The following is a 13,224-nucleotide window of genomic DNA, read 5'->3' as shown; positions in this document are numbered from 1 at the left end:
CAATATCCATGCTGCACATTATTTGCAAAATAGAATTGTAGCGTGCATTGAAAACGCCTGCAGCTATAAAAGCGATTTCGATCGTTTTGAAACCATAATTGAGATGTTTAAGATGTGGCCAAACGCCAGACTGTCGAATTGAAACTTTCGTTTACATTCTGCGTGTGCTCGCCTAAACATCTTTCTAAAAGATTTCTTCTGGAAAGCTCTTTGTATATTGGTAATAAGTTTTTCTGCACATCCAGATGAAATGCAAACGGATGCACTGCACGCTCGATATTTTACTTGCTTGAGGGTCAATAATTAAATCGTCTGTAACTACGTTAATTCTACGAATTTCGTTTTAAAACTCAAGGAACATAATCTTGATGGGTTAAAATATTAAATTATGCAAACAAAATTCGACATTTTTAACTCATTACATGAAACGCCCACCTTAATAACTAAACATGTACGTGGTTATTTAGAAAATGATAGAGAACTTTTTTGTTCAATTTAATCTAATATACAAGCATATAGCGGCAGACGTTGTCATCACAACTCATCTACTATATGGCGCGTAATTATTTATGAATTTTCTTTGATTAATAACTCAAAATTTTACGTGTTCGCAAAATGGTAGAGGAATTTTCTGCTTGACTTAATCTACCTATACAGGATGTTGCAACAACATACAGCTCATCTTAGCGGGTTGCCTATCCGTGAGGCGCGCGCGTTAAGACGGTAAGACGCAGAGATTGCCGGTCTAGTCACTCACCTATCTTTCGAATAAAGTTGCAGTATTTCTAGTTATCGAGATTTATTATAATATAACAAATAAGATATATTTTTTATATTTAATACAAATAATATTTTTTCATTAACATAATTCGTTAACATTATTTTTTATAATATATCTTTATTTTAACATAATATAAATAATATCCTTATCTTAACATAATATAAATCTATGTTTATCAAATCTATAATATATTATAATATTTTTTTATTATTAATATATCTTTAATAGTAGATATTTTAAACATTTTCTTTAACATAAAAAAATACGATGTATTCGGAGCTGAGTCTGACGGACTCGTTGAAATCTTGATAACTAGAAATATTGCAACTTCGTTCGAAAGATAGGTGAGAGACTAGCGTTATTAATCTTTGCGTTATCGTCTGGACGCGCGCACCTCACGGATAGGCAACCCGTTATAATGAGTTGTATGTTATTGCAACACTCTGTGTACCGCGACTCTTCTGTGAGTTATAGCACACCCTATATAAATTTTACTCCTTGACAATCGCTAAAAAATTAATTAACCAACAATGTGACTAATTAATATGATCGAACAATCAAAACGATCAAATGCTTGTTCGACAACTCGGCGGATGACGCTTCCGCGATTACAATTGTTTCTCTTAGTCGCGCGAGACGTTGGATCACGGGATACAATGCCCGAAATCGGTGTCGGACTAAAAAAAATAAATGGTTACGTAACAGCGCGCAGGGCATTTCTGAAACAAAAGAAGACGTATGCGGGGTCAGTTTATCACGCCGGCCAACAATGGCGGTATCGGAGGATCCATTTTCCGCAGCGGCCCGGTTGTACGTGCCACTTAAAAGGAAAAATTGAAAAAAAAAAACAACAACAAAACAAACTGACGAAAACGAGACGAAAACAGAACAAAAAGCGATATAAACCCATTGTTCGTCAGCACCTTGGAGGTGCTCGAGATAAATGATTAACGGTCACTTCTGGCTACGTTGAGCGCGGTAAACACGGACTGCGTTTCCGTCGCGAATCACAGTCTGCTTCTCGCCGGTGGATAAAGTGAAGCTAGGCTCTCGTTGAAACCGCCTAGGGGAAACAGCCGGGATCGCGTTTCGCCGCTTTTTCCTCTCGCGCTAGAAGCCCCTGCGACAAGAAGCCCGACGAACACGGCGGAGGATATGCGCGCGACGAGGGTGAGGAGTTTTATTACGTCGTTCCGAAGTTGTAATTCAATTTCCGTGGCGGGATCCATTCGTGAACAATACATTTCGCGGCGGTGTGTGCACAGAAAACTACGCCAATTCCTCCCTACGTCTCCCGTACACACTCGATAAGGCAAAACGATCCTCCGTGCGGCAGGAATCCGCGCGTCCTGCGTATTAAGAGGATCCCCCAGGTTGGTTCTGCTAGTTCCTGGACAGCCGTGGACACCCCGAGATAGGGTCGGGATGCGCAGAGCTCGTTCGCGTAAAAAGTGAGTTACGAGCTAGGATGGCCGTGCGGATCGTCGGAGCCGATATTACAAATATTAAGGAGAGTGAGGAGGGATGAATGGACGCGCGAGGGGCGGCACGGTGAGAGGACGCGCGCCGAACCGAGAAACGCGGAGGATGCCGGCGACAGGACGTGACGCAGTTATATCGGACGTTATTGCCAATACTCGCGTTCTCGATAACAGCTGCATGCGAGGAGAAAATGGTCCGCTCGAAATTTATAGAGGCCGAAACCGGTCACTAATCACCATGCGTTGCGATGGAGGCGGCTGTTATTAAAAAGTTTATTCGGTTTGCGCCCGCAATCTTCGGTTATTTCTTTCCGGCGGTGTCGCACGTTAATCCTGATGTCAATAAACGGTTGGAAAAGTTAATTTTGCAAAGTAACTCGTTACCGTTGCTTGCTCGATACTCGTTGAAAACAGTAAATCGTTACCGTTAATGTTACCCATTTTAAAAAATAATTTGTTACTTCTATCTATTTTGAGAAACAATTCGTTACCGTTATTCTTTTTGGAAAATAACTTACTGTACTGTATTATTGTACTGTTACTTATTGCGAACAAAATAACTCGTTATCGGAATTGTCACGCGTTTTGGAAAATAACTCGTTATTTCTTTTTGAAAAATAACTTTTTACTGTTACGATTATTTACAAAATAACTTTTTACTGTTACGATTATTTATTTTAAGAAAAATAACTTGTTATCTTTGTTGACACGCATTTTGAATAAATAATTAATTACTGTTATCGTTAACTCATTTTGAAAAATAACTCATTACCTTTACCGTTATCATTACTTTGAAAAATAATTTGTCACCATAACCGTTATTTATTTTAAAAAATAACTTGTTACTCTTATAGTTAATTATTTTGTTATCATTACTTACAGTTTAAAAAATAATTTGTTACCATTACCATTATTTATTTTGAAAAATAACTTGATACTCTCACCGTTATTCATTTTGGAAAAAGTAACTTGTTACCGTCACCGCTAGTCTTTTTGAAAATTAACTTGTTATTGTTATTATTATTTATTTTGAGAAAAATAACTTGTTACTGTTATTGTTATTTATTTTGGAAAATAATTCGTTACTTGTTTTGAAGAGTAACTCATTACCATTATTCATTTAGAAAAAAATTAAATGTTACCCATTAAAAAAAAAATAACTCATCACCGTTATCGTTATTGATGAAGTAACGAGCCATTACAATTTACATTACTTTTTTCAGGAAATTTCGTAGACTTTTCCGTTACTATTACCGTACTCATTCCATGTATTGTACATGTATTGTATATATACAAAGTAATAATAGAAGAAATTACATTTGTTGTATTTGCTCAAGAAATGTAATTGTGTTACTAATGGCGTTACTAATGAAAATGTAACGTCATTACTAAGTCGGTACTATCGAAAAAATAATTCGTAACAGTAACGTATTATTTCTCAAATCTTATCAAATCTTAAACCTACTTTGACATTCGTGATGAAGAGTTCACGCACGCAGATCACAAAGAAATGTTATGTCAATTATCAAAGCCTGAAATGTGATAACGACGCGCGCTAATTATTGTTCATTCATTAGCTTTTCCACGTTTTATTCATGCGCGCGGTGCTGACGCGGTGAAACGGTGTGTATCAAGAACGTCATTATCAATTTTTCTATAAATTCTCGTGGCACGTCTTCGCTCATGGGCAACGTTATTGTCCTTTTAAGACTTCCTTTCAGTTAGAATACGCTGTGGAAGAGGCTACGCGGAAATTAACGAACTTCCAGGCGAAGTCAGACCACCTGTGATAATTTGCTAATTAACCCTTTGTTTTCCCCGACGGGATATTAAGCAACTTCCCGTGAATGTTCAAATATTTAATGCCGCGATGCTTATTATTGCGCAGAACAATAGAGGTTGTGTTCCTGATAAAAAAAAAAGGATTAATTCCAGGGCGTGTCGCCGAAAGAATAATAACGTCGCCGGCGGGCCGATCACTCGAATATTTCGGTGAAGTATTCCAAAAGACTCTCCGGGCATTCCGTGAACAAGCGCTCGCAACTCCCGCCGTCTCGTCGCCCTGCAGCTTCAGCGGCGCGATACTCCTGATCGAAGGCGTGCCTGAACGGTTCGGATGTGGTCGAGGGCCTGAAATATAAACAGATTACTTCTCCGATCGAGTTGATAGCCCGAGCACGTCGCATCTGTGACGTGAAGTCTAAAATTTGACACATCGCGGAATATATAGGGTGTCCGTTAACTTACAGAGAAGTCACGATGTAGGGTAAACTCGGATAATATAGCCATACTTTTTTAAAATGCAAAAAAAATACATTTCTTATTGTTATTTTTTAATAGCGTTTGGCACATTACTTCACTGAAGTCTACAGTATATAATACCATCAGAGTTAAAAGGAAAATATTTCAGTGAAATTATTTATTACAAAAATATCAAAACATGAGCATTGGCCATCTTACCTAAATTTTTAAGACAAGATGGCCATAAAGAATAGATGACCCATACATATTTTATGTTCAAGATTCTGCATTTCCTATTATTTTATAAAATAATGAAAAAAACATAATTTGACATATTCATTTTAGTATAGGATATTTAATACGTATTATTTGTGAAAAATATAATACACATATAAAATAGAAACTTTTATTACAAAATTTAAACTTTGATAAGATTTAAACTTAAATAGAAACTTTTATTACAAAATTTAAATTCTAAATCTCATTTTTTATCAAAACATATTGCACATAAGATTTAATTACTGTAATATTGAAAGTAATTTTTGAAATATAACGACTTCGTTTTATAAATGTTAAAATGATAGTGGGCCATCTTACCCAAAATGTGAGTGAAAGACGGTTATAATAGTACTTATAAACAAATAGTGAAAACAAAAATAAAAATGCATGTTATATTACAATTTACATACCTACTTTATGTATCTAACGTTGATTGCGATAGCTTAACTGTAATTTATTCGGAATTACAGCAAATTTTAGTGGACACATGAGAAATTTTACAGGTAGTCGAAAATAAAAATATAGTCTAATATTCATAATCTTGTTATTTCGAAAAATGTACGCACATACACTACGATAAATATCGATTATCTTTGTGACTGATTACACAATGTTTTGCAATTATTAAAGAAATTACAGCCATCTATGGCCACCTTTCTAGTATAACCATAATATCCGAGTTTACCCTACAAGTAGATCAGGTCAAACTAAACAAAAAAATCTTCTATTATTTTGAGAACAAACAATTTGGAGTTATTAATCAAAGAAGATTTGTGAATGATTACGCGCCATACAATAGATGAACTGTGATGGCGACGTCTGCCGCTGTATACTTCTATACTATTAAGTCAAACTGAACCAAAAAGTCATCTACCGTTTTCCAAATGACCACGTTTAGTTATTAATTAAAATTTGATGTACAGTTGTACGCAATAATGCACCAATCTTTTTTTAATTAATAACTAAACATCTATGTGGTCATTTCGAAGACGGTAGAGAACTTTTTTGTTCAGTTTGACCTAATATACAAGTATATAGCGGCAGACTTCTCTATTACTTATCTACCATCATCATTCACGAATCTTCTTGGATTAATAACTCGAAATTTTATGTGGTTGTTCGCAAAATGGTGGAGGAATTTTTGTTCAGTTTGACCTAATCTATTTATATACCGCGGCTCCTCCGTGAGTTATCGAATATCCTGTACACCGTTTAATTTCCTTCCTTTTTTACTTTTCTTTCTCTGACTTTTTATTTTTGACTATAATCTATTTTTTTCTTTATTTTCTTATTTTAGGATTTTGCTCTTTTATAGTATTGAAAAGGGTCTAAAATAGAGCCGAAATTTTTGCATATTATACCTTCATTAAACTGATATTTTTTTATAATTGATCGCGTTTCTAATTGTAATTTGTTTTTTTTTCTTTGACGTGCGATTACCGTAACCTTAAATTATATTGTATAATATTATAGTATTGTCGACCTAATTTTCTATTTTTTTTCTGTGAAGAAAGATTTACTTTGTATTAATCGAATATCTATAGAGTTTTACTTTATATAAGATATACTGATTTGTTCTTTTTTCTTTTTACTTTTCTCATTGATTTTAACTCTTGATTATTGCTTATTTCTTTCTCAATTTTCTTGTTTGGTAATTTTAATTTTCTCTACCATTAAAAGAAAAAAAACCCGCGCAGAGAAAATGTTGCTCATAATATTTTGTTGATTTGATATTTTTACTTGTAAAATTCATTATGTGCGTTTTTCATTATGTGCATAGATTCTTATTGACACTCTACTTATTTTATGTTGTTTAAATATCATCATGAGTTTTAATTTATTTAAATTGTTTTCTTCTGATTATCGAAATTATATTATACACGAAATTATATTATACAGAGTATCCAGTAACTGATCGAATAATCACCGTGTACGGGTAGAACAGGTCAAAATAATTATAAAAGTTATATACCATTTTGAAATTTTCTCAATATTTATTCCGTAATTAATTAAAATGTATAAACGAATGAGCTCACGAGAAGCGGTAGGACAGGCTCTGTGTGTATAAGAAATGGCTTACCTCTTAGCAACGATAAGTAATCAGCTGATCTCGAGGCGGAGTAACAAGCGACACGTATACGTTACTCCGCCTCAAGATCAGCTGATTACTTATCGTTGCTAAGAGGTAAGCCATTTCTTATACACACAGAGCCTGTCCTACCGCTTCTCGTGAGCTCATTCGTTTATACATTTTAATTAATTACGGGATAAATATTGAGAAAATTTCAAAATGGTATATAACTTTTATGATTATTTTGACCCGTTCTACCCGTACACGGCGGTTGCTCAATCAGTTACCGGACACCCTGTATATGAAAGCACTATCGACCCAACTTTCTATTTCTTTTCCTCGAAATAGATGTCTCACAAGCTAATTACAGGTGCGATGGTCGCAGGTATGCGCCACGTAACACAGTCGCACGTGTAACGTAAACCGTTCACGTTTCCTTAAGCCATAACAATGGCACGGCAAACGCAACGTAACGCAAGGTAATTCCTTAATCGCGGATGCTACGCGGGTCTTAGCAAAGATTATTCTAAGAGACTACTCGCCGGATTAACACTTACGTGAGGAAAACGTGGACGAGCTGCGCAGTCAAACTACGACTTCGACCGAAAGGCACCGCCGCGGTCTCGCAAATGCTTTTTAAAAGGCAGGCTTTGCCCGAACGCGCTGGCTCGAAAGCCGATTCAAGGATCTCGTAATACTCCCATCTGGATATCAAGGCCGTCTCGTCTACGGAAGAGCGAAAATTAATGCGCGGATACGATCAAAATGGAGATATAGATATTTCTTTTGATCTGTTTAACGAAAATGTTCATCATCTTGCTCAAATAGTTTTCTCTTGAGCACCACGTAGAGCTATACTGTAAGTAAAGATTCATCAAAGCTACTCGAAACGAGGCAAACGAACTTAACCTTAAAGTTGTGCATAACAAACTAATCGCTCTGATTCTTTCAGCAAAAGTTTCGTGTTGCTTTAATCTTTTGCGTTTGTGTAAAGTCAATTAAGGATTTAGTTTTATAAGACCATTATAAAATTAACAGCTGAGTATCCCGACTAAAAATTTTTATCGTGTATTGTTCAAGGACCTAAATGATTAAATGTAAGATAATCCTAAGTATATGTTTTATGTCAAAGATGTGATAGGAATGTGATAGGATTTGAAAGAATGTAATGGAACTAAATAAGAAAACTTCTATAAGATTACAACAGTCCATCATAGAACCACATTAGAATCTTAATGTATTAACTTAATGTATTGTTGAATACAGTGGGAAATGTGAATGGGAGAAAAAGCTTATGATAAAGTGAAAACATCACACGTTATTAATGAAATGTCAGATATTTTAAAATCATTAAATAAAATGATAGTTTCTTTATTTCTCAAACAAAATAATCTTTTTCTCTGCACAGAATAATTTTTAGATTTAGTATTATATTTATTTGGGCTTTATTTCGCTAAAACAACATATTTTCATACAAAATATCATTTTTTTCTAATAGAAAAAATTTTCTAACAGAACTATGTTGTTTTGTTGGAAAAAATAATGTTATTTGATAAAAAAGCTATTGTTTAAAGTAGTATTTTTCAAATCTTTTAGACTCAATAATCCAATTTCTTTAGTTTGGATTTTCCTTGGATTTGTTTCAAATCAATTTATTGCTTAAATTACCCATTATATAATGTTTGGTTAGAAACCCAAAGTAATCATGAAGACTGTTGTATTATTGCGAATAAATATGTTTTATTACACTGGTTCGTGAATATATTATAAGAATACTCTCTATAAGGTTGAATCATAACAATAATGTCAGAGTTATTAAGGTAAATGTCTGTCGTTCAATCTTCGAAGTTTAAACAACCAATGATCGCATCTAATAAAATGGGTGACCGCGGTAGGACGCCACACCGAATCAAACCATGGAAAGACAAAAACGTATAAAATATATGAACCTTTAGTAGCCAATATCTTTTTTTTAACAAACAGCTTTTTTCAGACAGACAGACAATTTATTCAATTATTATATTTATTTAAATTCAACAAATTGTATTAAATTAAAAGAAATATGTTTTCTGTATGTAAAGATCTGGCTAGGATTTGGCGAAGTAAGGTCTTGATTACCACACAGCCTTACATGACTTGTTAGAACCCGATAATATTACCTTGTACGGACCTAGTAACCAATTGAGGTCAACCTAATCATGATCATGAGATAAATTTCTAGTCGAGATGCTGCTGAAAAGGTGAATCTTTTGATTACAACCCAACAAACTATTGGTTGTACTTATACTGTATCATTCGATTCTATTTGATAGACTTATTAATCAGAAGAAAATTATTTAATTTTAAGATGATATAAATATGACGCGATTCCTTTGTTTTTTTTCTAAAATTTTATAGCAAATATATATTCACTGTAATGTTTATTACATTTTGTCGACAATTTTCAAATTAAAAAATAAAAGACTAACCTAAATGTATCTAAAAGTACACAAATGCATCAGTACTTCTGAAAGAGAGTTAACTTTCCACTAAAAATAAAATAAAATAAAATTACTTATATTAGACCAACCATTATTTATAAATCAACCATTCTTGCAATTAAATCCACTTATTTTGACAAATTTTTTAACAGTTGACACAACTATATATAATTGCAGTTTGCGCAGTAAAATTTGTTTAAACCTGAAGTTTAGTTCCTTTTATCCAATTTTTGTCTTAGTGTACGCTACGTGCTACTCATCTAAAAGTTTGAGCGAGAAAGAGAGAGCACGTGAAACTTTTATCGCTTTCTCCTACTATCGCGAACGGTTAATATCACGGAGGATATTCTCAAAGACCAGTCAAAGGGAGGAAGGTGCTTGAGGGGGATGAGACATATTATAATTTATTACATGTCCGATATTACACATGGTGTAAGAATGAAGGAGGGAGAAAGAAATTTCGGCTAATTTAAGTTCGGGATTAACGAGAGATCAAAGCGAATGGGGGAGAGTGCTTCGATAAAGGAGCAGGATTAACATCCATTGTGGGTGGGGGTGAATAGCCACGGGCTACGCAACGAATTGGAGTAGCCTTATTAATGTCCAAAGGGAAAGGATCCTCGCCTTATCCCGGCCCATCGAGCCTTCTTCCTCGACACTCCAGTGCCAAGTGTACTTGTCAAATATCGAGGGGCAAAGATTCACTCGAGCTCCCTCTCGATGCATCTTGCAACGCTACTTCTTATATAATCTCGTGCTTCTTCCCCGACACCTAGCCGCTCTCCTCTTCTCGCTCCAGCGTATTGACAATTTTCTACCTGAGAAGCGTGTAAGCGCACGGAAAGCTCATCTTTCGCGAGAGCGTGCCGGGGATAGCGCAGAGACGTGACGGGGGAAGGGGGGGGGGATTCCTTCGAATAAATTCATCGAGTCGTATCCTCTGATTCGAATCAACGAGGATGTTGAGGGTGTGAGTGATTCGCGTGCTCGACAGAACAAAGAAAGGACATGTGATACCTTTCGTACTCGGCGAGGAAGCGTCATTTCCATCAGGTTGTGCACGGCGGTTGATCGATCTGTCATAGCGAACATATGGATCCGTCAAGTACGAAGCGTTATACGGCAGGTCGTAATTAAATTTCAGCACATAGCCGATAATCATGCTGACGTCAACCTCCATGGGTATACCGAAGCCGAGGATTAACTGGAACGGTTTTCAAATATAGGAAGGTGTCATCGATCGCGGCCAGAGATCGAGCCACTCTCTCGCCCGACGTTGGCAGCGATCGACGTTCAAGCGCGCGAAATTAGATTGGAAAATAAACGTCCCGATACTCGCTGATTCGAACAGCCGGTGATCACGAGCCATCGTGACGAACGTGACGAACGTTTCGCGAACGATGATACGCGAGAAACGATCCCGGGGACAATTTTTGCTCAACGCCCGCGATTCTCATGCGTCGTTCCCCGCGTCGTAATCCACTTTAAACTTTTTATTATCAACTAAATCTCATTATCTAATTATAAGTCTTACTATAATCTTTATATTAACTGTATCATTAATATAGTGATTTTATTATTAGTAGTAACGTGAAAATAACCGCTACTTTTGTCGTTATTTTGTCACGTCACATGTACAGATTATTTCATTTTAATTTAGTCTCAAATATCTCAAAAACAAGTTACTATAGAAAGAAATGTGTCAAACACATGTACAGATTATTTCATTTTAATTTAGTCTCAAATATCTCAAAAACAAGTTACTATAGAAAGAAATGTGTCAAACACATGTACAGATTATTTCATTTTAATTTAGTCTCAAATATCTCAAAAACAAGTTACTATAAAAAGAAATGTGTCAAACAAAAACTTGAGAATTCAAAGGAGCAAAGAGATGATGACCTTGAATTTTCAAAAATGACCTCTTTCAAGGTCACCTCAAGTGTTACTTTGATTTTTAGATAAGAATGCATAATTTTGATTCAATCTTTTTCAGCAAAATATGAAACTTTATATAAAAATGGTCTAAGGTATGTGTGATCTAGAGTTCATAGTTTACAAGATATTTAACAATTATTATTGTTTGCTTAAACAAACAATGCGCGCTTTAGTTTTACAAGTAATAGTTGCTGAGGTTCAAAATTACAAAAGTGAAAATTTTCGAAATGACTTAAAAGTCAATAGAATTGTTTTGAAGTCACGAATTAACCTTTAAGTCACAAATTTTTTTGCACAACCTATTCCTTTGTTCAATCGATATCTGGGGGTTTTTGAGGTCGCTAATTACAAATTTGAAGTCAGTTTTTGAAAATTGAAGATGGCAAATCCAATTTGGTGGACGACAATTTTAAAACTCCCTCGATTTCCCTAAAATGTATCATGAATATTAGGGTCGCCGATCATGAATTCGAAATCACTTTTTTGAAATTCAAACTATTCACAGACTCAACTTCATTCATTTACGGAAAGAAATATAACTTATTTTGATTGTTGGTATTTTAGCTCGCATATTGAGTTCGCTATCTTGAATTTTGAAATTTTTGAAGTTGCATCATCATCTACTCAAAAAGCATCAACCAAGCCATTTTTTTTCCATAGGTTTACTTTGCAATATTTTTGGCAAATGAATTTTTTTCAAAAGATACCATTTTCTTACATTAATTTCTTTATGAATAACTAAATTTATGTTCTATGCAGATGATTCTGTTAGAAGAAAATCTAAGCTTTACAATAAATCCACATTTACCGCCTCGAAGTCTCTACAAATTAATTTAAATTCGTAAAAACTGCTCTAAAAAAGATGTATCATATATTATACACTATGACTTAAAGGGTTAAAGAAAAAATCATGTTTATTTAATTCAAAAAAATAAATTCTATACTCTATGTTTTAGAATAATCTAAAGCATATGTAGCAAGAACTCAATATGTTTTGAGATATTTATAAATTAATGACATTTTTATAATTTGTTTAATTTTAACAGGCTGTAAAAACTTTTGTAGAAAACCCCTAATATTACATGAAACCAATAACACACATGAACATAGCAAAAATCTAATCTCTTTGAGGTACTTTCATACAAAAAATTGATTTTCTTAAATGTTTCTATAATACTTATTGAACAAAATAAGTAATTAAAGTCACTTTTTGATTAAGTTTCATTAAGTCAATAATAACAATTTTACACGCGGAGAAAAAGCGGAATTTGGTCTTGGAAAAGAAACTGGAAAAATCTTAGAACCGAATTTGTTTTGTCAGAATCAGAAATTCTGTTTCCTTAAATCAAAACGCGTCGTTCATTGTCACGTTAGTTCAACTAATTATATAAAAGATTTCATATTAACTATAACTTATATTACAATTTTTTTAACATCAACCCACTTTCTCTTCTGCAAGGGAACAATTCAATAAATAAAAATCCTTCGCGATATCGTCGAGATCGAGAAGCAATCCGATCGCGTGCGCGTATATCTCATTTTAGAGCGTTCCCATTTTACCTGAACTTTCGTCGCCGCATATCTTTCTCCGGGCCGCGGGTACACCAGGTATCTCTTATCGCGCGCGAACTCACCCCTGCTCTGAGATAAAGCTGTGCTACAAATATCGCGGAGGCAGAAGCACAGGAGAGCTAGCGAAAATTCGCGGCGGAGTCGCATTCTTCCAACTTCGCCGGGACTGGCGATCTCGTACTACTGTAAGGGTCGACGCGCTCGGGAACGCGCCAATTATCGCGATTAATAGCGTCAATTAGTCGGCAACCGCGAGTTAAGCGGATAATGAACGGCACCATGATGGCCGTGCGGATGTCCCCTGTCTGAGGGCGATTTTCAAAGGGAACAAGAATTCGACTCGTTTCGAGCATCACTTGAGACTCGAGAGTCTCGAGAAAA

The 13,224-nt window shown here is 35.0% G+C and overlaps 1 protein-coding gene across 1 annotated transcript; it reads right to left on the bottom strand.

The window, feature by feature from the left end:
- Window positions 1-936: 936 nt before the first annotated feature.
- LOC116843221 lies at window positions 937-12,990 on the bottom strand. The gene is made up of 4 exons (XM_032813453.1): window positions 12,832-12,990; window positions 10,351-10,537; window positions 7,411-7,579; window positions 937-4,392 (listed from the first exon to the last, which is right to left on the bottom strand). The coding sequence occupies exons 1-4, from the start codon at window positions 12,988-12,990 to the stop codon at window positions 4,239-4,241; spliced, it is 669 nt and encodes a 222-aa protein (XP_032669344.1). The 3' UTR covers window positions 937-4,238.
- Window positions 12,991-13,224: the final 234 nt, after the last annotated feature.

Source organism: Odontomachus brunneus, unplaced genomic scaffold (assembly GCF_010583005.1).
Source record: "Odontomachus brunneus isolate Ranch 3 - 2012 unplaced genomic scaffold, Obru_v1 Obru_scaffold_003, whole genome shotgun sequence".
NCBI classification, from domain to species: domain Eukaryota; kingdom Metazoa; phylum Arthropoda; class Insecta; order Hymenoptera; family Formicidae; genus Odontomachus; species Odontomachus brunneus.
Note: the sequence above shows the minus strand (reverse complement) of the source record. Positions and strands in the feature narration are given on the sequence as shown.

What these genes read in the sequence shown, in the direction of transcription:
- LOC116843221 (XM_032813453.1), bottom strand. Translation starts at nt 12,990, where the DNA reads ATGCGACTCCGCCGCGAATTTTCGCTAGCTCTCCTGTGCTTCTGCCTC. An exon ending in TTCCTCGCCGAGTACGAAAG is followed by an intron (nt 7,580 to 10,350) that starts GTATCACATGTC and finishes GCTCTTCCGTAG; the next exon opens with ACGAGACGGCCTTGATATCC. An exon ending in CTCGTCCACGTTTTCCTCAC is followed by an intron (nt 4,393 to 7,410) that starts GTAAGTGTTAAT and finishes TTTATATTTCAG; the next exon opens with GCCCTCGACCACATCCGAAC.